The 26,554-nt window shown below is 38.0% G+C and overlaps 1 protein-coding gene across 5 annotated transcripts in view; it reads right to left on the reverse strand.

Annotated features, from left to right (window-relative positions):
• The window catches only part of THSD7A (thrombospondin type 1 domain containing 7A), a 233,163-nt gene that overhangs the window by 88,822 nt on the left and 117,787 nt on the right, over nt 1-26,554 (reverse strand). For all 5 annotated transcript variants that reach the window (XR_010609876.1, XM_065666221.1, XM_065666220.1 and 2 more), the window contains exons 4-8: nt 16,283-16,531; nt 14,536-14,717; nt 12,667-12,735; nt 8,294-8,449; nt 6,356-6,559 (exon numbers count right to left, since the gene is read on the reverse strand). Coding sequence is in view for 4 of the 5 variants with exons in the window: in XM_065666221.1 (XP_065522293.1) it covers nt 6,356-6,559; nt 8,294-8,449; nt 12,667-12,735; nt 14,536-14,717; nt 16,283-16,531 (860 nt within the window). In the remaining variant the exon portion in view is untranslated. The remainder of the gene's footprint in view (nt 1-6,355; nt 6,560-8,293; nt 8,450-12,666; nt 12,736-14,535; nt 14,718-16,282; nt 16,532-26,554) is intronic.

Here is a 26,554-nt window from a genome sequence, read left to right on the forward strand (position 1 = left end):
ATACGAGAAATATTTCAGAAATAAATATTTCTAAGTCTAGAGAAAAACACTAAAGCAATTAAATCATACAGAACTGTCATATGGCTGACACATGGTGTCTTCAGTCAGTCACACTAGCTAAGAATAAACACAGATGAAGGAGATGTACACTGTTCAATCTTGGACAGTACACCGTTTAAGCCACTCCATACAAAGTAGCTAACTAATTGGTTTGAAATGTTTACATCTTAACAAAGCAGACTATTTTACCTTCTACATATTTTTATGAACTACTAAAGCCATTGTTTTTCCCCCACTATTGCAAATAGGGTACAGCCCTTCCTTTTACATTAGGATATACTGAGGGATTTGTACTCCAGTCTCAGGAAGACCAGACCTGCGTCACTCACATTATGTCCAGATGCCAGGAAAGAACTCACAACACTCAGCTACATCAAAACACATCCCTGCCTATGCAACTCAGGAACAATTCTGCTACTTCAGAGTTGCAGGAATTTGTATATAAACAATGAGCCTTGCTGTTGCTGTGCCTGCCTCTTCTAACGGTAGTCAACTCTCACAGCAGTGAGGCAGGAGATGGCAGTCAGTCCATTCCTTGTCCCTGGGGAGTTCACTGTAAATCAACAATTAGTGAGCTTGAAGAAGGTCTGGAAGAAATTTGCCCCTCAGAAGTGAGATCTATTTAATCCAGAGTAACACATGCAGTGGTACAGAGTCCTAGATACTATAAAGGCTGTAAAGAAACTTACTAACTAAAATGAGCAAGTAATTTCAGCCTACTATGTGATGATCAGAAGCACACTGACACCAAAGCCACTGCTAGCACTTGTGCTCCAGAGTTCAGCACAAAGATTAAAATCTGAAAGCCCATAATGAATGAACCAGTATTTTGTAGGCATTTTCAGCAGTAGTCAATTTTACAGATTTTTATGTCAGAAATTATTTTTCCCAATTTACAGAGGAGTAGCACTAATGTGTCTGCTAAAGTGGGCAGCTTTCCTATCACAGGAAATAATCTTTAAATACTAAAATTGCATTCTTCATAGATTGCCACAGCTACAGAGAGCAAATTCATCTGTCGTGAAATCACTCTGCATTAACTGCATTAAACCACTTAATAACAGATAATATGTACATACCTCTGTGAGTGCATGCATGCAAGTATGCCTTGTATTACACATATATAAAAATACATAAATTACAATTCGGTAAAAAAAACGTCATTACATCATTGCCAAAAGATCATGGGTAGCACAGAACACAAGATAACAGATCTCTAATTATTAATATAATGTATATGATGGAGGAATTCTGATCAGGTTCTGTTCAGTCTTGGAGTTTCCACAACCAAAAGGAGGGGTTTTTACCTAAAGGAGCTCTTTGGAAAACTGACAAAGAATATTTATTCTGAAAAGGTTCTTTCCACAGTAAGAGGCTGAAGTTCCATTTATGTAATAAAATACATCAAAGTTCATTATAGCCTTTGCAATGGCAACCTGGAGTACTGACTGTTGTATTTTTTCAGCCCAGATGAAAATTCCGATTACTGCAATGTGCTGTGGAAAAAGAATGACAATTATAGGCCGCCAGCAACAACCTGGGAGGATAATCTATTGTTTGCTATTGTCTCAAAGGCTGTAATGACTCTTATCTTTACAGCAAATTGAAGAGAGAAGCTCATTCCAATTATATAAAGCAATCTCACAAACACTGCTACTTGATTCTAATGGTGAAGTAAAACAGCCAGTTCAAGGAGTGTTACCCTAACTAATTACGCTTTAAACATATAGAATCATGCAACAATCCAGAGAAAGAGAAGATACTCATCAGTGTTGGGTATCTCTTACTAATGTAAGCATTACATTTACAGTACAATGCTTATTCTGAAAATTACACCACAAGTCTTTCTCATTTTATAAAGCAGAAGCCAAGGGAGAAATGCACTTTTGTTACTTTTGTTTTAATACACTTAAGTCGAATTTGAGATCCCCAGGAGAGTGAGAAGAGCGTGCAGCAAGCTCACTGCCCTGGACTTCAAAAGAGCAGACTTTGGCCTCTTCAGGAACCTGCTTAGTAAGGTTCTATGGGATATAGCCCTGGAGGGCAGGGGGGCAACTCATGGTTGATATTCAAGGATCACCTGCTACAAGCTCAGGAGTGCTGCATCCCAACTAGAAGGAAGTGCGGCAGGAGGGCCAGGAGACCTCCTTGGATGGGTAACAAGATGCTGAGGAAAATTCAAATGAAAAAAGAGGCTTATAAAAAGTGGAAGCAAGGACAGGTGGCCTGGGTAGAGTACAGGGATGTTGTCCGGGAAGCAAGGGACCAGGTTAGGAAAACTAAGGCCCAGTTAGAATTAAACTTGGGTAGGGATGTTAAGGATAACAGGAAGGGATTCTACAGGTACGCAGCAAACAAAAAACAGACTAGGGACAACACAGCCCCCCTGAGGAAGCTCCTGGGAGAACTGGCTACACAGGATTTGGAGAAGACTGAGGTTCTTAATGACTTCTTCGCCTCGGTCTTCACTGACAAAGGCTCTGATCACACCACCTAAGTCTCAGAAGGTAGACGCAGGGACTGTGAGAATGAAGACCTTGGGCCCACTGTAGGAGAGGATCTGGTTCGAGACCACCTTAAAAATCTGAACGGGCACAAGTCCATGGGACCTGATGAAATCCATCCGCGGGTCCTGAAGGAGCTGGCGAATGAAGTTGCTGAGACACTGGCCATCGTATTTGAAAAATCATGGCAGTCAGGTGAAGTTCCCGACGACTGGAAAAAGGGAAATATAACCCCCATTTTCAAGAAGGAGAAAATGGAAGACCTGGGGAATTACAGACCAGTCAGTCTCACCTCTGTGCCTGGCAAAATCTTGGAGCACATTCTCCTGCAAGGCATGCTAAGGCACATGAAAAACAAGAAGGTGCTTGGTGACAGCCAGCATGGCTTCACTAAGGGGAAATCCTGCCTGACCAATTTGGTGGCCTTCTATGATGGCGCTACAGAATTGATGGATAAGGGTAAAGCAGTTGATGTCATCTACCTGGACTTGTGCGAAGCATTCAACACTGTCCCACACGACATCGTTGTCTCTAAATTGGAGAGACATCAGTTTGATGGATGGACCACTTGGTGGATAAAGAACTGGCTGGATGGCCGCACACAAAGAGTTGTGGTCAATGGATCAACGTCCAGCAGGAAACCAGTAATGAGCGGTGTCCCTGAGGGCTTGGTGTTGGGACCCGTCTTGTTCAACATCTTTGTCGATGACATGGACAGTGGGATTGAGTGCGCCCTCAGCAAGTTTGCTGATGACACCAAGCTGTGTGGTCCGGTTGATATGCTGGAGGGAAGGGATGCCATCCAGAGGGACCTTGACACGCTTGTAAGGTGGGCTGATGCCAACCTTATGAGGTTCAACCAAGGCAAGGTCAAGGTCCTACACCTGGGCCAGAGCAATCCCAGGCACAGCTACAGGTTGGGCAGAGAAGAGATTCAGAGCAGCCCTGCGGAGAAGGACTTGGGGGTGCTGGTCGATGAGAAAATGAACATGAGCCGGCAGTGTGTGCTCGCAGCCCAGAAAGCCAACCGTAACCTGGGCTGCATCAAAAGGAGCGTGACCAGCAGGTCGAAGGAGGTGATCCTGCCCCAGTACTCTGCTCTTGTGAGACCTCACCTGGAGTATTGTGTGCAGTTCTGGTGTCCTCAACATAAAAAGGACATGGAACTGCTGGAACAAGTCCAGAGGAGGCCCACGAGGATGATCAGGGGACTGGAGCACCTCCCGAATGAAGACAGGCTGAGGAAGTTGGGGCTGTTCAGCCTGGAGAAGAGAAGGCTGCATGGAGACCTCATAGCAGCCTTCCAGTATCTGAAGGGGGCCTATAGGGATACTGCAGAGGTACTCTTCATTAGGGACTGCAGTGACAGGACAAGGGGTAATGGGTTAAAACTTAAACAGGGGAAGTTTAGATTGGATATAAGGAGGAAATTCTTTCCTGTTAGGGTGGTGAGGCACTGGAATGTATTGCCCTGGTTGGTTGTGAGTGCTCCATCCCTGGCGGTGTTTAACGCCAGGTTGGACAGAGCTTTGAGTTATTTGGTTTAGTGTGAGGTGTCCCTGCCCATGGCGGCAGGGGTGGAACTAGATGATCTTGAGGTCCTTTCCAACCCTAACTATTCTATGATTCTAAGTCCCTTTGATCCAACATCACCTACCCAGGGGCTGATTGCAGAATGGAATCTGGATGCCCGCAACAAATGTTTGTATCCTGTTCCAATGTAGGAGGCCTGAGTACCAGGTAGGAGCTACCTGGGAAGAGGTAGTGGTGTGAGAGTTTAGAGGAGCACTGAAGAGTTGCCTACAGGATTTTCAGTGTGTGGTGCTGTGGCAGGAGATGCTTGAGCAGGGTTAGCTAGGACAGAATAATAACCAAGGCTGGTGGGTCCTGATTTCATACTTTGTTTCTGCTGTACCATGCTAATCTCACTGAGGAGCGACCTAGGTAAAAAACACTTGGTATTACTGGAGAAGACCACAAAAAACTGTTTACTAAGAGAAGGGATTTCAAGGAAGAGATGAGGCATTCTACGACATTATTCTCCATTGCTTTTCTGCTCCGTCAAAAGATACTGAACATGTATCTTTATGGGTGACTGGATCTTTGCAAAACAAACCATAACTGCAGGTTGTTTTCCGCTTTCTTTGAAGCTGTGCCTGCAACTCTTTAAAGACTGCCTGGCACATGGCCAAAGCCTGACTTATCATTCCTTCTGGGACAGATTACCAATATAAGCAATGTATAACGCCATTTAAGTACAGTGATATATAATGCCATATAACTCAGAGAGACAAAAACACAAAAATTAATACTGTGAGTAAAAAAGTTAATTACAAGCCTTCCAAGTAAAATTTGGCCAAAACCAAAGCCCCTCAGAAGTGCAGTGCAGAGTGCAGATCCAGTTTGAAACAGAGCAGAAGCAAATACCAATAAAAGATATCTCAAAGTTTAGTAGCTCACTCGCGTGTACTAAATATATCAGGGTTACAAGAAATTATATAGTCAATATAAATGTCTATATTACAATTTAGTTAGATATGTGAGCAAATACCACTCCTCAAAACCAAAGGTAAGCCAAACTAGCCAAAATCTAGTAAAGGAAAAGAAAAAGTTTTACAGGTTTATGTTTTTTAATAAAGAAAAAGAAAATTTCAGAATTATTTAGGAAACTCTCATTTATGAGGAAAAGGCCATTTTCCATCTGAAAATGTATACAAATAAAATGTCAAATAGTTTCAGAATTGTCGCCAAGAAATTATTACACGGTGAGGAGACATTTTTTGAGATAGGGACATCAAATATAGTAGATGTAATATTGTAATTCTAGGCTGGTAAGTTTCTGAGCTTTAAAGATGGCTACCAGTTTTCTTAGGTTCATGCAGAAAAATACAGCTTACACTAAGGTTTTCAATTTCAGCCCCAAAACTCAATTATGACCCAAATTCTTGAGCATGAAAGGTCAAGATTTAAATATCTCTATAATAAATTCTTATTACCTCTGACCAATTTTATGACAAAATATATTCTGCAACTGTTAAACATTGATCGTAGGTGTTTTTTCACTTAATCATCTATAGAGTCAGAAATCTCTTACCATAACTACACTGTAGTTAGTACAATTATTTTAATTTATATGCTGCTTTAGACTATAATACCACTAATGAATTAAGAGTATTCTTGCAACAGTAATTCATGAATCTTCCATAGACTATTTTGTAAGCAGCTTTCAAAACTGGCTTTTATGATTATGTCATGCAAAATCTGCTTTCTCTCACAGAAGATAACTGAATAATGATGGTATTTTTGACTTTTTGAAGAAGCAAGTCAGCTTGGGCTGTCAAAACAACTCTATAACACACATCAAATCATGCTTTTAAATGAACATTATTATTTTTCTTCCAGCTATACTTACTCCAATGAATCCAACTTTACTCACACCTTATTTGGCTCTGGAATCAAGAGGATCAGCTTTGTTAGTGGGATTACATCAGGGAATTCAGTCAAGTCATCGCAGGCATGAGTCTGACCTACTGAAAAACAATAGCTGTTTTCTATTTACTTTTCTCAAAGTCTCTTCAGGAACCTTTGAAAACTCATGGTGTGTAGGTGAAGAAGCTTGATCCTAGAGAAACTAGAGGGCCTATCCTTCCTAACCAGTACCAAAGGACATTTCTCTGTGTTCCAGAGAGCTTGATCTTGAGGACTGAGAACAACAAAAATTGCTATCCTTTTGAACCACATTTTAGCATCTTCACTCTATTTGGTGTGGACTATGGGAAAAAGCATCTTACCGTCACTGTTGATGCAGATGACAACAGGAGCCTGTGTACCAGGGCCACATGGCTTCTCATTGTCAGGAATGCATTCCTCCAGCCCCACAATTCTCCAGTCGTAGCAGGAGGGCTCTTCACACGGGATGGCTTCCAGTAGGTGAGGGCAGTTTCCTGTTCCTCCGGTAGGCTCATTGGCGATGCGCCGTTTCCTTAGCTTAAAGCCTGCAATGTCCAAGAAAATATAAAGGGTGGAATAATTCAGTTCTAAATCCAAAGTGAAGAGATTTTTATCTATCTACACCTGAGTGAACAGTTCTGTTTCTCTTCTGTGTAAAAGATACCACAGCACAACACTGCATTTTAAATAACTGGGCAGAAAAACTCACTAAAGTAAGAGTCAGAGAAGTAAAACTTAACAAGGGAATCAAAATTTTTGAGCTCAGTCAGTAAGCTTTTCCTTAAATCCCTATTTATCCTAAGTCTCATGTACTCCAGGATGCAGACAAGTCTGTTGTTCTGTGCATTACTCTTGAGGATCCACCTCATCTAACAAACCTTGACTAGACTGCTGGGTTGCCATTTCTCAAGTATATTGTCTGTTTTCTTCTCAGGTATCTTCCAATGTGGATTGATTATCAAGTGAAATCAGCTTATAAACACTCCCCTCCCAGAAAAAAAAAAAAAAAAAAAGGAAGGAAATAAATACTAAATTGACAGGAAAGGCAAGGAAAGACATCCTGCTAAAACTGGGAGTGCCTGCACAACTTTTACATCATTCTCTCAGAAGAACGGTCAATGTAATTATCAAATAAAATACAAAAATCCCAAATAAGAGGAAAACACTGGCAGCAGGGAGAAGATCCCTGCTCATGTGTTCAGGAATGAAGATTTGCATGAAGTACATCCTAGTATGTTTCCACTAGGCAGGCGTCCAAATCAGTCTCATAAACCTAAACACTGCCCCTGAAAATATAGTAAAACTTTTAGTGATGTAACAGCAACAGCCATAGCAGACTACTTGACAGCTGTACTCGGAGAAGACTTAATCCAATAGGCTTACACATTGAACTGCTTTTTCCTACTTGAATTGTTCAAGGTTGGGTTCCACTACTGTGAAACAGCATTGTAAAACTTGTGTTACTGCTGCCCAGACAGGTGTAGCTAGCAATATAAAAGGAACAAGAAGCTAAAGTGATAATTACAATTGCTCCTTCAAGTGGACGTATGTGGCTGCCCTTTCTTGTAAGTATTTTTAATCAAGGAACCAAGTCTGTAAGCTCAGCTTTTGTCAGATAATCACATCACAGCAATGACTAGGTCGTTTTTTCTCATTTACACCCAGAAACATACAGACTTCCTACATTAAGTCCTTGTCACTGTATTCTTGATTTCCTATTTTGATGTCAGGTTACTACAATCTGTTCTGCATAGGAGTTAACTGTAAAACATGTGAAAATTGAAACCAGCACATGTAAAGCATCAGTAAAACAGCATCACCTATCAACAGCAAGTGGTCCCAACTTTTAGCCAGATCATGCTTTACAGTCTACTGATGAATTCTTAAGCTATTACTGAACATTAAATCTTTGAGTGACTTGGACAGTGTACCTTAAAGGCTGCTTCTGTCTTCCTTTTCAAACAGCGCCAGAATTGTGATTTCAACACATATAGAAACTGTATCCTGTTCAGCTTGAGAGGAAGGTCTAAAACTGAAATTGACCTGTAATAACTGAAATTGACTTTGAGAACCTAGTAACAAGCCTACATTTTTGCCAGGTTTGGTGGAGCAGTAACACTAAATATAGTCCTAATTGAATGACCTTTTTTTGATGCTTAAAGGCACTGGATATACCCTTCTTGGCACAAAATTTAGTATGCTTGCATAGTCAGAGGTGCCTAGTGACTTAGGAACACAAAGTAATCACCATTAAAAGGCTTCACTGAATTTTTACATACCCTTTTTGGCCTGAGGATCATCACAGCTTTCATAGGTGCATGGTCCCCAAGCTGACCACGCCGAGGTCTCACACTCTGTAGGGCAGGGGATATGGCACAACTGAGAAGTGCTGGGAAGAGGTCCCGTACACAGCCTACGGTCTACTGGCCTCGAGGCTGTCAAAACAAAGTCAACACATTTCTCACGTGTCACGATCCTCAGCATTAAGTGGACAAAACCATCCTTCATTCAGAAAGGCTGATACATCATCATTTTAATCTGATGAAGTGATGGAAAAATGCCTGTCTTGAAAACAAAGAAACAGAAGTCAGTTTACCCTCTGCATGAACAGAGCCAAATCCGATTACACAGAGTCAGGAAGGCTAGGTATTGCAGCACCCTCTCAGACCTAGTCCTTTCATTTAATGGATAGATTATGATACTACAACAGTTGTTCATATTGTGCTTTCTGTAAATCGATGTCCTGCTGTCTTATTACGTCTTCACTTAAGAAACTGAACAAAAAGCTATATAAATCCCTTTGCTCCTATATGATACTACAACTTCAAAAGGCTGGTTAACTAATATTTAGAAGATTATATTTAAGCTATAAGCTGAAACAAGGTTAAAATTATGACAAAATTTTAGTGGGTTTTTTATTCTAAAGACCTTCAAGTGCATACTCAGCAGTAAGATTTGTGCAGTAACAGCATTAGTTCAAGAAAGTTTTAGATACGTATATATTTTGCATATAATATAAATATATATACATATTTAAAATAATTAAAACAAGACAAATGAAAATATTATCAAACTAAAAAAAACACACATGAAGGCAGATTATTGTGTTATTTAAGGATCAGTAAGCCCTTGAACAAACCAAAGTCACCCTTCTTCCATACTTTACTCTTTTGAATTCCCAGGTTACACAGAAAATAGGAAGAAAATAGGACAACTCTATAAGGTGCCAGAGTAAGGCACAAAACTCTAAACCAAAATGTACCATTTCATTATAAGCAAGATTTTAATTCTTTTACATAATACAGGACTTGACAAATTATTACACTAAGCAGAGAATAACTGCTAGAAGGCAAACTTAAGTCTGCCATATTAATTCACTTTGGTGGATTGAAGAGATGTGATTCTTTGGCTTAAAACACTCTCATCCTATTCCCTCAGCATTTCTTTCAACAGGAAATATACTTTATTAATTTACTGCACCACTACAAATAATATATTTTGATGGAAAGAGCTCTCTGATGAAATATATTCTGAAATAAGTTCAGAATACGGCAAAATATCCACCTGAAAAATGAGATTAACAACCACAGATAAAACATTAAACATTAGGCGGTAAAAGTATGGTCACATTTGTAGATAGATGTCTTTACATTCAGACTTTTTAAGTAGATGATCCATCCAGTTACAGAAGAATTAGTAAATTCTCACTTTTTAAAGGGGAAAGGAAATGAAAAAACTCATCACCCTATTCTGGTTTCCCATGCTGCCTTCTTTGGCATGGTTTTACACTCTGTTGCTTCACATAATGAAAGCATGAAGACGGCAGAAGTCATTCAACATTACTGCCTCCAGATCACCAATCTCTTAACACAAAATAATACAAGAACAAACATGCCAACATTTGCATAATGCTATGCTAGAATTAAATTTTATGACAGAACATTGAATCTTACAATATGTTTGACATGAGCACCTAATGTGCATGATAATCATCATAATATGCATATCTTGTGTAGAACATGGATATAAACAAACATAATTTGCATGTAACTGAATTTGTATTGAATAGTTTCTAATTTAAAAAAAAAAACAAAAAAAAAACCACGAAAAAAAAGGCCAGTAAGTAATTGCTAAACATACTTTTTAAACCTTGATTTAATCAGGGAATTGCTAAAGTGAGACAGTTGAAATCAAGGGTCAATTACACCTCTGAGACACAGCCTTGCTTCAGGGAATAGAGAAAGTGTTCTAAGGAATGCTGTGCTTAATTTCCAGCCTGCATCAGGATAAAGCATTTACCATCACACTAGTTCATGGGATGTTCCTCAGAAAAATAACAAAGACCTTTCATCAAGAAGCTTTAAGGAACAGATTTTCATATCACGGACAGGACATTCCATATCTCAACCCGATTTTGTTGAAGGGTCTGCAATGGAAGGTACTACTGTAATGCTGTTGGAATCCATTTGGCTTCAATCTAAATTTGTGATGGTCCTGAAATTAATTTTGAAATATGAGGAACTGTGATTGTGCGTGGCTTTAAAGAGGATGACTTAAGTAACAGGAACACTCAGTTTTTTGGAGGTATATGTCCAGTAAGAATTCCAGGTCTTGTCAGCAAAAATTTTTAAATACATTTACCATGAAACTACTGAAAACATCTGCCTTTTCCATCACTCATTAGAGTGTAGGAGAAAAAAATAAGTACTTTAGGAACAGGTAAATGGTATCAATAAACCTCTCAATATGTCAAAATGTTTCTGAAATGCTGTTCTTAGAACGTAAGTGATGTACAACTGTCTGCTACCATATCTGTTATATACTGCTTTTAAAACAAAACAATTCAACAGTAGGACAGACGAGTCATATTCCACATCATTAAAAGATATTTACATCATTGAGCACTCAGGGTGTATTTCACCCAGGATTATTCAGAATTCTTTCTTTGAGATGACAGTAAAATAAGAAAACTTGCTTGGGTATCTTATGAACATCTCGCTCCCATAAATTTAAATGGATTTCTTTCATAATCAAAAAAGTATAAAGGACCTCAGCTTTTATTGCTTATTGTCTAGCAAAGATGCTTTGAGAGAAGATGATGCTGGATGCAGAAATTTACAGTTTAAAACCTTGTCTTATCTCTGTGCTTTCATACTCTCTTGTGGCAGCAGTAAAGATTGTTCTTTATTCCTTGGCAGTGATACTGAATGCTGATTAGAGTGTATGTAGTATTATAAGCTCTGTGTAGAATTTGACCAATTCAGAGGTCAAAAGCTGAAAGAAAAGTGAATGCATTTTGATAATCTCTCTTTCTCCTTCAGTCTAACTAAAAAATTACTCAGTTTTGAATGAATTTCAGGTTTGAGGTAGTGACCTAAAAGCTAAAATGAAATTCAATCACCCTGTCCACAAATCATCTACTATATTTAGAAATTTTATCTGAATATATTTTATACACAAATGACTACATTTGAAAAAGAACCAAAAAAAACCCCACCCACAGTTCAGATACATTTGCTACATTTATTGAGGTTTTAACCGATTCTTCTCCAGGAACCCTCAAAAGACTAGTGCCCAGTAATGACCAGACTAGCAAAGAGACTGAATTTGTGCATGGCTTCACCACCATAAGCCAACACAACTTCATAGTCCTGGTCATTTGCCACACAGGTTTCACAGCAAACAGAAGGAAATTTCTTAAACTGAAATGCTCTCACTCAAAAAAATCAAGGAAAACCCAAGCCCAAAACACATTATGACCAACAACAAAGGAATACAAATTCTTCCCTCATTTTCTATAATGATGAATGCTGTCACCCAAAACCAGCACATAATTCAGGTCCTGATCCTATAAGTAACTGCACAACTCCATGCATGTAAGCAGTTCCTCTGTGTTTAACAGGGCATCGAGTGTGTGTTTGCAGATGTAGAATAAAATTTCATCAGTAAAGGAACTTTCATCCTATCACCATTCTACATCAAGGGCTTTAAAGGTACTTGGAAAAAGATGATACAACCTACCTCACAGACTTATTTTCTTCTAAAGTACTTACTTTCTTCTAATTTCGTGACTAAACCAGTTAAATAGGTGAATAAAGATGAAACAATTTAAGTCAGTGGCAGGTAAATGGCAAAATGACAGTGACCTCCAGGAATCTGGATTGTTAGCTGCCAAATTACTACACCTAATGCTCCCTCTTCTTCCTCAAGTCTAAATTTATGAATTCTGACAGGAGAGAATATGGACCCGGATGGTTCAGCTAAGTATTAAAAGGTAAAATTCTTACTTGAGCCCTAACTCAGTGTTTTAAATCTGCAAAATGGACTGGAAGTAGCAGCTGTGATGAATGCAATGAAGCAATTCCCAGTGTTCAGAGTCGAGAGGAAAATCAGTCACTTGCTAAAATGGTTCAGTAGCAAGAGCAGGGAACTGGCCTAGCTGTCTCATGAGTTTCATTAGTTTGAGTTTAGACCTGTCACTTTCAAAACAATCTGAAATTTCCTGAGAATGTACAAATCCATCAAACTATCTCACAGCTACATAATCACATTAATTATGCACATACAGCCAACATAGTTTCTCTGAAAGGGATGTTGCCTCCTTTGCAAGCTTCTGATTGAAAAGCCAGGTCAGAGGCCTTAATTTACCTACCTGTTATCTCAAAAGTGATTGATAGCAGAGGTGCAGCACTAGCCTTCGACTTGCTCTGTGACTGACTTTCTGAAATAACAGGGAAACGCCACTGTGAGTATATGAGAATGGAGGTCTTCAAAGCAGCCTTACCGAGACAGCATCCACTACAACCAAAAGCAAACTACACTGAAATAAAGGCGTTTCCCCACAGCTAAAACTGGTAGGCGTCTCCCCTGGCTTTTTCCCATCCTCAAATTACTCATAATTTCCAAATTATATTTGTTTTAGAGGCACTGATTTGCTCGTTCCTAGGAGGCTCTTGAGAGCAGCTCTTACCCATACCAAATACAGGATGGGAGAGGAAAGACGGAGGATGCAGAGAGAGGCAGCTTTTCTGAAGATCTGTCCCTTAATATGGAAACACCCCAGAGCAACCCACTTCACCCCTACTTTGAGCTCCTGAAATCGTTCTCATGTTTATGCATTCAAAGACTAGTTACATTTTAATCAGCTTTCCAGGGCCTGCAGAGATTACCTCCTGATGGGTTCCATGTATTCCTGTCACAGTCTGATAAGAGCAGATTTCACACCCGCCTAAGCTGGCGAGACTTCACAGCCTACCAAAATCCTAATCATCATTCTGAACAGTAAGCTGCCACTGATTTTATTGTTACATCTCCTTAGCTGGAAGGCTTTACTCCTTTACTTCTTCACTGGGGCATCTAAACTTTGTTCGGCAGAGGAGATTTACTAAAAGCCCTTGGGCAGCTAATTTGCATTATATGAAGAGGCTTGGAAGCTGCTTCTTTAATAAATACAGATGCGGGGCCCATGAGCACACAAGTCACACCCTACTGATCCAAAGTCACACTGAAATGGATGCTGGCATTAATATTTCCCACAAACTCTACCTCTATGACAAGTTTGAGAGTATCCTTAACCTACAGTAGAAACCTCAGTAGCCTGCAGTCTGGTCAGCTCTGCTCTAAATGTTGTATCACATGACTTGCACAATGATAATACTTTTCCTGAAGTATGTGGTTGCATATTAATAATAATGTGTGCTTGTATGAAATGGCTACTGAAGATAGAATTTAATAATGCAAGCTAAATGCACTTACTAATTTCTAGATCTACAGTGCTGCACTAATATGCAGAAGTAAACATTACATAAAATACTCGTGTTATTCTTAAGTACATATAGTACCAAATGAATTAAAGATTTCATCTTCTAAGCTATCCTCTCTTTGCTTAAGTTGCTGTACCAGCTGTAAGACTGACAGGGAATAATCTCTTCTCTCTTTCAGTTAGGGAAACAAACCCATGAAATTATATTGGCTTGAAGTCCTGAAAGCAACTTATAAACTTGACTGAATCAAAAAGGAGAAGAAGAAAATAAATAAATAAATAAATAAGATAAAGTTATTATTAATAATAAGACCCAAGAGTTAAATCTGGTCCTATTTTTGCGTATTTCTATATCAACCTTACATGACAGAATTGACATATTCCATCTGCACATCAAACCACGCAAATTCGTCACCCAGCTTAAGGACACACAGGAAATTTACACTAAAGGAAGAAACAGAATAGGGATTTCCAACCCACCTTCTCATGCTCTTTCTTATTGAGATATATCTTTCACATAAGACAATATTTTTCAATAGATATTAAGAAATATCAATTTTTAGCTAAGAATCAATATTTGCAGCATAGAGAATAAAATCTCTGCTACTGCAATTAAGTATTTTCATCTGAACAAGAAAATAACAGAAACCTGCAAGGTAAAAAGGCACTGATGATAGAAGACAACGGCTGTCAAGGAGCTCTGGAATGCTGAAGTGCCCTGATTTTACACTAATGCAAATGCAAGTGAATCAAATTTACCTTCTTTTTCCTTGAGGGTATTTAAATAGGAGAGGAGATTTTCATTAGCTTGCACGCAGTACACTTCCCGCGTTTGAATGCCACCTCCACACAGTGCTGTCTGATTTCCTCGCCTCTTGTCCTGCTGGCTAAGGAGAGGATCGACACGGCATTCTGTCCACTCCGTGGTGCGCCAACCATACCTGAATCAAAATCAGTTAATTTGGTCTTTAGAAATCATGAAGCCATTTTATACAGCATTAAGTTATAAAAGCTGAAACACCTTAACAGCTTTATTAATTTCCTAAAAAACCTGAGCCCCAAAATTTCCTGGACACAGGGATGCATTAAGTCTAATATTTTATGTGGGTTGAAACTTTTCCTCTGTTATTTCACTTTTGAAATCATTAGTTTTTAGAAAGATCTTTTCTGTTCAATTCCTGAAACATACTGCACACATAAATATTTTATTGGAGGGAAGAAAAACTTGATATACAGAGACATATAGTCCGTGTTCAAACAAGCTAACTTTCAATATTGTGACTCTCAGCATTTGTTTAGAGCTAGACAGATCATATGAACCAAAGCCAAAATATCAAAAGAAGTGTGCATGCTGAGAAACACAAGAGCCAGAAAAGGAGGGGGAAAAACCCTCACAAACACCCTCCAGAAACAACCCCAAAGCTTCTTGTTCATCTTTGATAAGGTACAAAGAAGTTTCTCCTGAAAATCAAGGTAAAACTATAATTGTATTTTTTTATTATTGCTTCAGAAAAACCTTTCAGTAAGTTCCTTTTTCACTATTAAGAGAAAGATGGCTATACAATACTGAGGCAACCCTGCTGTGTACTGATGAATGAGAAGCTGTGAGCTTTCTAATCAGTGAACACAAAGGAAAGATCTGTGACTCCTAGTTAAAACCCAATCAGGATTACAAACTGCAAGAAATGCCACAGAATTCTCTACCCAACAAGTCCTTTAAGGCTAAATCAAGCAAACTGCTTCCCTAATGTGGCTAGAGATGGGGAAAGATGACATTTCAACTCTTAAATGAAAAATATGTACCACAGCCTAAGATGCTTAACATCAAATTCCCCAGACTCTCTTCTCAGTCTGATAAAGAAAAAGCACAGTTAGGACTTAAATTTTAATCTTGATTAGTTGATAAGGATTACAGCAATCTCTTGAATCAAAAAGTGCTTGCTGTCATTTCTCCTAAACTTTAAACAGAGTTAATTTATTTACTGTTACTCTTCGCCTCTCCCACTTGCCATTTGGGGCCCAGTCTTGCCTTTGTTAAGCTGAATACAAGTTTCACTAAAAAAGTCTGTTTGCTAAATAGATATTTATCTCCTCTTTCCTATGTTCAGCATTTTGTCTGCAAATATATAAGTGCTCCAGAAAGCAATGATCCTGGTAGAAATGTTATGCAGGGAAAAGATCACTAACACATTAATACAATTAATTTATTATGGTCTTGACTGAGCCTGCATATCCACAAACGTTCTTTTTCAAAAGTTAACATTAATGAAAAAATATACGTATTTGTTATTTCTCCTGTATTTAGAGAAGAAAGTGATTTTATTATAATAGCAGCTATTTGTAGACTTCAGGCTTTTAAGAAGAGCACTGAATAAGCAAAGGATAAAATAAAACCAAACGTATTATTTCTTTAATAATTATTTGGTTGATATTCCATCATAAGCCTTGTACACCTAATTGAAATTCTTCATTTTAATACAGGGAGAACTGAAAACAGGCAACTTACGTAATGCATGGTGCCACACCATCTCCTTGAGAAACACACTCCTCTGTTTCTTCTAGCTGTGGGCATTCACTTTCACTGCCAATAGGGAGTTGTTTAATGGTCCGTGATCTTGTACGATTCCCTTTAGGGGTAGTCATGTCAAAGCAGGTTTTGGAGCAGGGTGTCCATTCTGACCACTCTGACAACTCACACTCCTTCATGATCACACAGGACTGGAACGTAATGGGCAACTTGTCTTGTTTGCAGAAGCTGCAATAGGAGAGCATTACAATTTTCAGCGCACATATTCACAGTCAGTCATGAGCTCCTACAGAAAAGTGATGTCCATTGCAACATGCAAAGTCAGTAAATATTTGTAAAGTTGTTAAATTCCTGTCCACATATATTTAATCTCCAAAAGTCAGGCAAAAGTGATTTCGGTTAAAGTGACTCAAAACCATTATGTAAGATTTGTTAGAATCAGAAATTACCAGTATTGCCATATCTGTGATCAAAATTAAAACAAGTCTTCATATGTATCTAGAAGTCCAAAGAGGAAATACATCAATTTTTCACCACTCACCTTTTATTTTTAGGTATACTCAATCATTTTTCTTGAAACAAAAGGAAAGCGAAGGATCAATAACAGATATGGCTATACAATGTTTTTTAACAGAACCAAGCGCTCTATGTCTTCTTCTCATTTCCAGACTACAAATTGTTTAAAAATGCAATGTCAAATATATTGAATACTTGGTCACTGATAATTTGCTTTGTTAACAGCTTTATATTGCCACAGTGATGCCTCATGGTCTAAAAGGGGAACATCTCATTCAAATAGAGCCTTCCCTGCTACATTGAGTCCATGGCCTTAAATTCCTGCTTCTTATGAAGGCTGTCATTTTATTTCCATTCTCCATCCAATTGCTTCATTCACATACTATATAAGCTGTCAGCAAGATATTCTCCCTCTAAGTGCCTCTGCATTTTTAAATGGCATATTGCAACTAGAAACCAACATTTCTATTTTAAAGCTTGATTCACAACAGGATAATGAGCAATACAGAATCTAAACTACAATTAAAGTGATCATAACAACTTTTTATTATAATTACAACATAAATATATCTATTGTGTCTGTTTTGGAATAAAATTCTCACTTCTGAAGTAAACAGGCAGGATAAAGATTTACTGGCACTGCAGCTGGCACAATGAAAAGTTCTGTTCCATATCAGTCCCATAACAAACACAACAAAGGCTCATTTTTTTTTTCTTTGTAATAGAACACAAAATAATACAGAACAATGAATATTTACAACAATTTTGTTGCTATACAAAATTTTGCCCTACTCATATATGCAACAACATGTTAAACTGCTATTAAGATTTTGTAATACTAGAAGTAGTGATACTTGATGAGGCTAATAGGAGATTCAAGAACACATTTCTATACACAAGAGGCAGTACAACTATATAACTTTCTAACAGAAGATTTTGGTTGTGGAGACAGACAGTATCAGCAGGTTCAGAAAGAGGTTAGACAAATTTGTGGGCAATAGGTCTGCATATTGACTAGGCAGTCATATACTAGCCACCATCCCTAATACTTGACTTTGGATACTAGAGAAATACAAAGGGAGTGGACTGCAAAAGGCAGCCAGCCCTCATACACTTGGTCATTAAATAGAATCTCCCTCTACCACTGCTGGAGACAATAGATTGGAGACACTGTTGGGCTTGACAGAACATAGGAGATTACTCAGTGGGGGATTTCTTACGTCCTTATTATGTGAAAGATAAGGGGGTATGGGAAAAACCCTAACACATGATAGACAACATTTACTGTGCTTAAAGACAGAACTTATGCCCTGTTTGGGGTGAAAAACACTCAAAGCTTTTTAGAACACTGTTCTTTAATAAGGGAGTCTTTTCACCTTCATGTAGCCCCATCTGGCACAGGACTACAGTACTGTCAAATTCAATATAGCACTTTCTGTACCTCTGACAGAACATATAGACTCATTTATCCCACAAAGACACACATTTTAATGACTGGAAAAAAGATCTATTCCTTATGGATTCTAACATGGGAAGTATTTGCAAATCATTCTGGAGAACAGATGACATATCATCACCTCCCAAGTTCCTTTCTAAAGTGACTCCTTTGAGAGCAGAAAACACCAACCTCTTCACTCATATTGTGACTGAGGCCAAGTTTAATTACAGGCACATATTGCCAGGGAACACAGACAAAATTGCCACCACAAAGTAGCTTCAGTGCGGAGTGAAGAGATCAGTTAATGATGTGTGATACTCCACCAGCGTTGTATGTGCTTCAGAACTAATACGGGAGACATGCTACATGAGAATGACTAATATTCATTCTCAGAAGCTGTTTTACTAAATAAATTTAAAAAGCTTTCTTCAATGAAGCTACTTTCAACCTGCCTCTGTTCCCTAATTGCCATGAACACTAAAGGTGCCCCTGGCTGTCACTGGCTGTGATTCCCACACAGGTCCATGCAAAAATTGTTTCCTTCCCTGGTACGTGAAACCTCCACCACAACACAAAGGGGTGCAAGTTCTTTAGGGTGAGTGATACATAAGAGAAAGGAGACCTTGAGCTGCAACTGAGCTCAAATCTAATGAATTTACCACTAAAAAAAAAAAAATAAGAATATTCAGAGCTAGTTAAATTGCAAAAGAATTATCACAAATTTTCTGAACAAATGGAAAAAATGGAAAAAAAAATAGAGCCCATGTCCTGAGGAAAAAAAAAAAAAGGCTTTTCAACCCATAATTGAAAAAAAAACTCTTTAATAGAAAGTTTTCAATCAACTCCATTAAAAATCAAGGCCATCCCTGCAAACTAATGATATTTATTTTTATAGTTACTTATAGACCTTATAGCAGTCTTCCAGTACCTAAAGGTGGCCTACAAGAAAGCTGGAGAGGGACTTTTTACAGGGCCTTGTGATAAGGCAAGGGGTGATGGCTTCAAACTGACAGATGGTAGATTTAGATATTTGAAAGAAATTCCTTACTGTGAGGGTGGTGAGGCACGGGCACAGCTTGCGCAGAGAAGTTGCGAATGCCCCATCCCTGGCAGTGTTCAAGGCCAGGTTGGACGGGGCTTTGAGCAACCTGGTCTGGTGGAAGGTCCTGCACATGGCAGGGGAGGTGGAAATACAGGGAACTAGATGATCTTTAAGGTCCATTCCAAACCTCACCATTCTATGATTTTATGATTCCTGAAAGATGAGAATAGATCACAAGCACTTACAAGTCAAGTACGCCAATAGGCATTACTACAGCTTTAGGTAGCAAATTTTCATTTCACAGATCCTTAAACTCCAATTGCTACATATGTAGAAAGGCCTCTTGAAGGTTTTTGCTTTTCAGTTCCCCTGTAATCCTGAATGCCATAATGCTGAATTCTTCTTTTGGGTCATGACGTAAAATGTTTTTTAAAATTGAGACATAGATTTGTTGACAGGACTTGGATAAAGAGTTACTTCGTCAATGGCATAGATTCAGCACTTCATGCTCATTTTACTTTTTATTAAAACCTGTTGTTGATATAGCTTATATAATTAGAATGGTCATTTTGTCTTTTTTGATATTAATTATTTCCGTATGCGGGCATGAAGAAGACCCAATAATAACTATACCATGTTAATAATCCTATTATTTATTTATGATCATTGACAGAATTAAAGCGTTTAAAGCATGTTAAAGCATGCCTCACTTCCAATATTTACTCATAAAATTAATCAATTTAATATGAAATATAAACCAATTAAGTTCTTAAGTTCTTGTAACCAGAGCATAAATAATACTAGGGAGATAAACAAGAGGCAAAGTGAGTTATCCATTTGGTTTTTTGTTTGCTTATTAAAACCATGCACCACTTGTAGTATTACGTAAATACTGACAAATAACCGATACCGTTGTAAGTCACCAGCAATCTCTTTATTGTTATACATAGTCATATTATTTTTGTGAGAGGGCAGAGACAGTTGCAATTAGCAAAAAAGTGTCAGACAAGCAAATTAGCTGCTGTTTGTTCTTTTAATACATCATATTCTTTAAACAAGTTGAAGAAACTAATCGCAAATGGCCATTATCAAGAGTTTTGCTTCATGTTTTCCAGCATAGTTGATTCTATGATTCTGTGTTGCAGGGAGCAGATGTGTTGCATTCCAGGCCAAGTAGGGACTAGGGAAGCACCACATCTAAACTCCCAATATCACAAATCTCTATAAACAAATCTCTATAAACTGTCCAGGTAAGTAAATGATTATGGAAGTGCTTCAATCTCTTTGAAGGTAATAAAGTAGCTTCCAGAACAGATTACAAATCCTTTCCCTCACTACCACCTTTCCTTATCCCAAGTGCATGTATACCTGTTACCTACAATTAAAACAATCTATACTTAATTTCATGTTGCATCTCTATGTATCCCCCTCTCCCAGAAAATTTTTGAAACAATGAATTTGATGTTTCAAAGTCCCCTCTCATGTTTCAAAGATATTTTTCTTCCTTTTTTACTCTTGACACCTTTAAAATATTTGCAAAATATTTTGAAACTTTATCTAACCAAGAGAAAGAGATGTTTCTCACACTGTTCAGTGCAGATGACTATATATAAACAGATATTCATAATTAAACATACTAATACTGAATTGTATAAAAATTCCATAATGCCGGAAGATACACATGACACTTACAAAGTTCAGTATATGTACTACATTAGCTGAGAAGGTCTGTCACATTTCCTTCAAAAGTCTGATCCTAGAAACTCCATAGATTGACTCCCAGTTGAAACCTGGGAATGTCTGTTACACAAAATAGTGTCTTCTGTGTGTTACAGATTTGATCTGAAAAAATTGTTTAATCAAAGCTTAATTTCATGTAAATCACTCTTTACTTTTTGATGGACTTATGCACCTGACTTAGTTACCCAAAGTTGGATGAATCTTCTCAATTTGATCTGAAAAAATAGTTTAATCAAAGCTTAATTTAATGTAAATCACTCTCTACTTTTTGATGGACTTATGCACCTTAGTTACTCAAAGTTGGATGAATCTTCTCACAAGAGAAAAAGCAAATGGGCAGGTAAAAATCAGAAGATAAAAATAGATAGTTAATAGTCATTTCATGATACCGCACAATCCACTGGTAGTTCTGCATCAAAATTCTCCATGCTCTGTGTACCTTCAGTAACACTTAAGTATACGCTATATGCAAAGTTAGCCATTCAGAAAGTGCAGGGAGTACAAAAATAAGACCTCACTATCAGTCTATACAGTTCTATCCAGATAATTCCTTGGAAATCTCAAAGAAATTTATATTACTTGTGTTAAAATGCTGTTATAAGTCAACACAGCAGACTGGATACAAGAAGAGGTAGCACAGGGGTAACATGTAAAGTCTGCAAGAATGTGCTCTCAACTATTAAACACACTCATCAAACAACAGTGTCCTGAGTGTCAGTCTTTTGGCAGGAAAGAGGGCACTATACAATATGAAGTAATGCTGTGGTTTGAGAAAGTACCATTTCAGACAACAGACAGATAATAGTGAGGAACTCAAGCTTAAGGTATAAGCACATCTAAGCACATCTAAGCACATCTAAGCACATCTAAGCACATAGATGACATAGTGGAAAGAGAAGGCAACTCCAAGCAAAATAAAAGATCACAGGAGATGAATGATCCCTGTTGCTACTAAGCCAACATCAAACCTATTCCTCAACCTCAAAAACTTAGATTAGATAAATGAAATAAAGAAAAAGGCAGTGATGTTTCAAAGGGCAAAATACAGAGCATTAATTGCTGCTCAGTCTCTTGTGGACATGTGTGGGTAGGAATTTGTGTCTACACACGTTCCATAGCCTCATGTTTGCTCTTACAGCCATAAATAAAAAATAAGTATTACTTTGGATAGAAAAGTTTTCCCTGAAGATTTCGAAGTAATTTATGGGATAATTAAGGCTATAGTCACATAGAGAGTGAACCTCGAGGTATATGCCTGGAGCAGATAGCATCATAGTACCTTTGTACAAATGAGCAAGCTGTGCAGCTGAAAGCAGTCTCTTGTTTGGAAGATGAGCTTTTTAATGTGTGATAAAATTAGACCAGTCAAGAGGTAAAACAAATTTTTCTGAAGTATCCTGAATTTCTATTTGAGAGTGAATTTTAATTACATAAAAACCCCAAAAACTGGATAACCGGATTTTATATGCCAATCTCTGTTTCAAATTAATCTTTTAAATTGCACAGAAAAGTCATGGAAAAGACCATTGAAATTTCTTCCTCGATAAGCTCAACCAGGATAAAAGTTCTGGGTTTTTTTTTAATTATTATTTTTCCAGTAGATAAAGCCATGCATACTGCATGCATAAACCAAATGTATGGTAATGACTGATCATAAGACTTCTCTTTAAATTTATGATGAATGAATAGGAAAAATATACAGGTTTTAAGAAAGGGAACAGGACCCATTTCACTCTATGTGCTATAGATAACTTACTCATACAACTAAGATTTTGTACTTTTGCTGGTGTTTCTCCCACACCATATCGGACTGATGACCAGAAAGAAGGGTTAATGAGAAAACATGAACAGCAACATAAGAATGGGTGAATGGTTCTAACTAATAATCCACTCGTTCTCATACCTGCCTTGGCAGTAGCAAATGACAGACAAAAGTGGAAAGACGGCATGTATTTGGTCACACTTTCTCAACATACCCTTCAGTTTTCCACCAAACTGTGGCTTAAAGATTTCCTGAAAATAAGTTGTGTATTTGCAGTGAAGAGCCCTTTATAGAGTTTTCCTCCATGAATTAATATAAACGCTTTCAGAACACAGATAAGATTTCTGCATTTACATCATCTTGGAAACAATGAGTAACACACCTTTTTTGCTCACCACTAATGTAGATAGCTGGTTTTGCTTTTACACTGTTCCGTTAATTTCATTTTCTGGCTTCAAGCCTTGAATAACCATTTTCTTCATCACTTTCTCTGTAGCATTTCTGAGCTTAGAGACTTCTAAGAGCTCTCTCCTCAACTGTTCCTTTGCTAGGTTCAAGAGTTTACTTTGACTTGGCCTCATTGTATTTGATCACAGTTATACCCTGCAATTACAGATCCTTTCTATCGCATATGCAACTCTGAGATGTAAAACTGGCCTGGATTTGAGGGCTGTTCAACGTTCTGAGGACACTTCCAAAGTACCTGCTCATTACCATCTGTACAATTTAGAAGTTAATGGAAATATGAGTCCATGTATCCAATGCATTAAGGAGACACAAATGAATTTGGTAGTCTTCCTGATACAGCTGCTCTTCATGGCCAAATGTAACACAGCTCCAATGTGAGGTTTGCAATTTAAATCTAGATTTGTACAGTGAAGCACGTCTTTTCCAAATAATTCAATCAATTCACCCAGTTCTAATATTCAACAAGAACTACTATTTACTGGTTTTACCTATAATGTAAAGTAATAAAGCCCAACTGACAAGGTTAATGCAAGACAGACAGTCTCTTTAATAATTTTTGCCTGCACTATTTTGCTATATTTTCTCCATTTCTTCACTGTTATCAACATTCAGCTTTGGTAGGTTTTTTAAACAATATTTTCATAGCTATTGTTCCTTATCTTAATTCATACTCCTTATTTTAATTCACATTCATTCTCCAGGAATTTTGATATATTTACCTTTTTCTCTAGCTGATTTCCCATTTGATTACATACAGAGATTTCCATTATTCTGCAACTAATAACATGGCTACGGTTCAGGCAGGAGACTGATGCCAACATAAACTTTCGGCACTCATGGGAAACAAAAGCCATGGGTCAGACCTGGACTGAAAAGGACTTAAGTGGAATTCACCTGCAAAATGAAAACTGTGATCTTTTAAGCCTGTATCAGTATTTGATGTGGCAATGCATTATGTCCACAGGCTCTTCATTCCTGCGACTCTAAAGTTCCCTGTAGCCGCACCTACAGGTCTGCCCAGGCTGCTCCAGTCCTGGCACGGCCAACCTGACGTGAAAAGCAGACACTCCCGTATCTCACCATTCTCATGAGAGCTCAGTGTGAGAGCAGGCATTAACAAGACACACTCAATAGACATCTACATTGTCAGACACCACACAAGAAAACTAGGAAGAAATGGCATTCTTCCTGTCCTTGCCCCTCTCATACTATATAGAAGGATTAGATACCACATGCTCTTCATGATCAGGAAGGGCTGTGGGATCAGAACCCACTCTCTGCTGAGGAGTTCAATCCCAGTAGGGATTGAAAATTTATCATTCTTTTGGGAAGAAAATTTATCATTCTTTTTGAAGAAGACTACTCCATTTTCAGAAGAAAATACAAGCTCTGCTTGTATTCCAAAGCAAACTCCAACAACACAATATGTTTTGAACACCCAAGATTGAATGAATGAATTAAAAACTTGAAAAGAGTGAAGAAGATATAACCAAACCTAAAGTAACTGCCTGGAAAGAAACCCGTATTGAGTGTGATATGAGGAGGTTCAGCAGTTCAGCAGGGAGAGGGAGATGCTTCTGAAGGTTTCAGATCAAAGCACAACCAACATGCTAAAGAAATCCAGAATCCTCCAATGGGTTTTAAAGTAGCTTTAGCCAAATAATAAGAAAAGCAAAGACTATCTGACAGATAAAAGAAATCACAGTGGGCTCCCTCAGAGTAGAATAATTAAATCATTTCCTGGCCTTGAATGTCCTGCACACCATCAGGCATCTCCCACAACCAGCTGTATCATCAAGAACCATGAGAGTCTCTCGGAATTCTTACTGATCTCATGAGACATTAAATCATTGAACACCATTAGCAGAATGGTTTTCAATCTTTCTCATCATCCACAAGATGAAAACTATTGACATACAAGTCCATTTGACCAAACAAACTTGTCTGCAGGAAGACTTGGAACAGTGACAAATTGCTTAGAGAACACAAAACTAGATGTTAGTTTAGCACTTGAAAACCAAACTTACATGCACAAACACCAATACATAGAAGCAAGCTTGTAGAGGCTACATTTTTGACTGAAGGGCAAACTAAAGCTAGAGGAAGCTTTTGGAAAAGGATCAGAAAGTAAATTTGTGATTTAAATAAGTAACAATTAAGAACCCCACAAAAACAAACCACTAAGCTGGACAAACAGGATGTCATTGCAAGACATCCTACGGCCATGAATGCACACTGATCCAGCTCCCAAAGAATCCTTAGAACAATAAAGAAACTAAAGCAGGATTTCAATACAAGCGCATTTTACTTTTCTCAGTAGAGAGAAATTCAGCAGATTGCTTAAAGTTTGCTTAAATCTCAGTAGATTGCTAATAGAAATGAGAGACTCTGAGGAACACCTTCCAAACACTGCACCTGCTTCTTGCAACTGCAACCTCACAGTGAAGGGGTAAAACATGTACCACACTGATCATTAGCATCGCATCCTAGAAAAGCTCAGGCTTACACTGCTGGGAAATCAGACTGCTTGTGGACAGTCCCACAGCCTAGACCCTCATACCCTCTAACAGAACCACCTCGCAGAAGTAACCTGGTCAGGTCAAAAGGTAAAATCATGCGTGCCATTTTCTATGGCAACCTTGAACAATCACTCTACTGGAAAGGAGGCCTGAGTAAACACTGTAATATTTATGCTGAATATAAATCCTTCATGTTCTTTGGGACTAAATCCAGATCTTAATATTGCATGTGTAGGGTCTCCTTGCTCTGTATCTGACTACCATGGAACGTTAAAAGATGGTCCGTACGAGTAAAGGTCATTTTGGAGTTAACATATGGAGGCAAGCATCAAGTACAATGTCTCAGTGTACTGCAATATGGTATTTATCTTCTATATAGTGTTCTCAGACTTCATACAGCCTGCTGGATGCATTAACCTCTAAAGCAAAACAATCAAATTAACTTTGTGTCATTCTTAGCTTAAAGGTACAGCTGAATTTTGAAAAAGACTACTCCATTTTCAGAAAAAAAAAAAGGGGGGGGGGAGGGAAATGCTTATTATAAATCAAATTAAATTTAAAAAAGAATTCTGTTTAAGGAACAAGTACTATACAGCAGAAATAGTAGAAAGGTGATGTAAATCCAGAGTTTAGATAATTCCCGTGAGTTACTCAGAAGATATAAAATGTAATTTGTAAGGTCTAGTCATCTTTGAGAGTTTCAGTTTATGGTTAGTACACACTTCTTTAAAGAAGTTAGTGAAAATACACTGTCTGTATCTTTTTC

This window comes from Lathamus discolor, chromosome 2 (genome assembly GCF_037157495.1).
Source record: "Lathamus discolor isolate bLatDis1 chromosome 2, bLatDis1.hap1, whole genome shotgun sequence".
In the NCBI taxonomy this organism is placed as follows: Eukaryota; Metazoa; Chordata; class Aves; order Psittaciformes; family Psittacidae; genus Lathamus; species Lathamus discolor.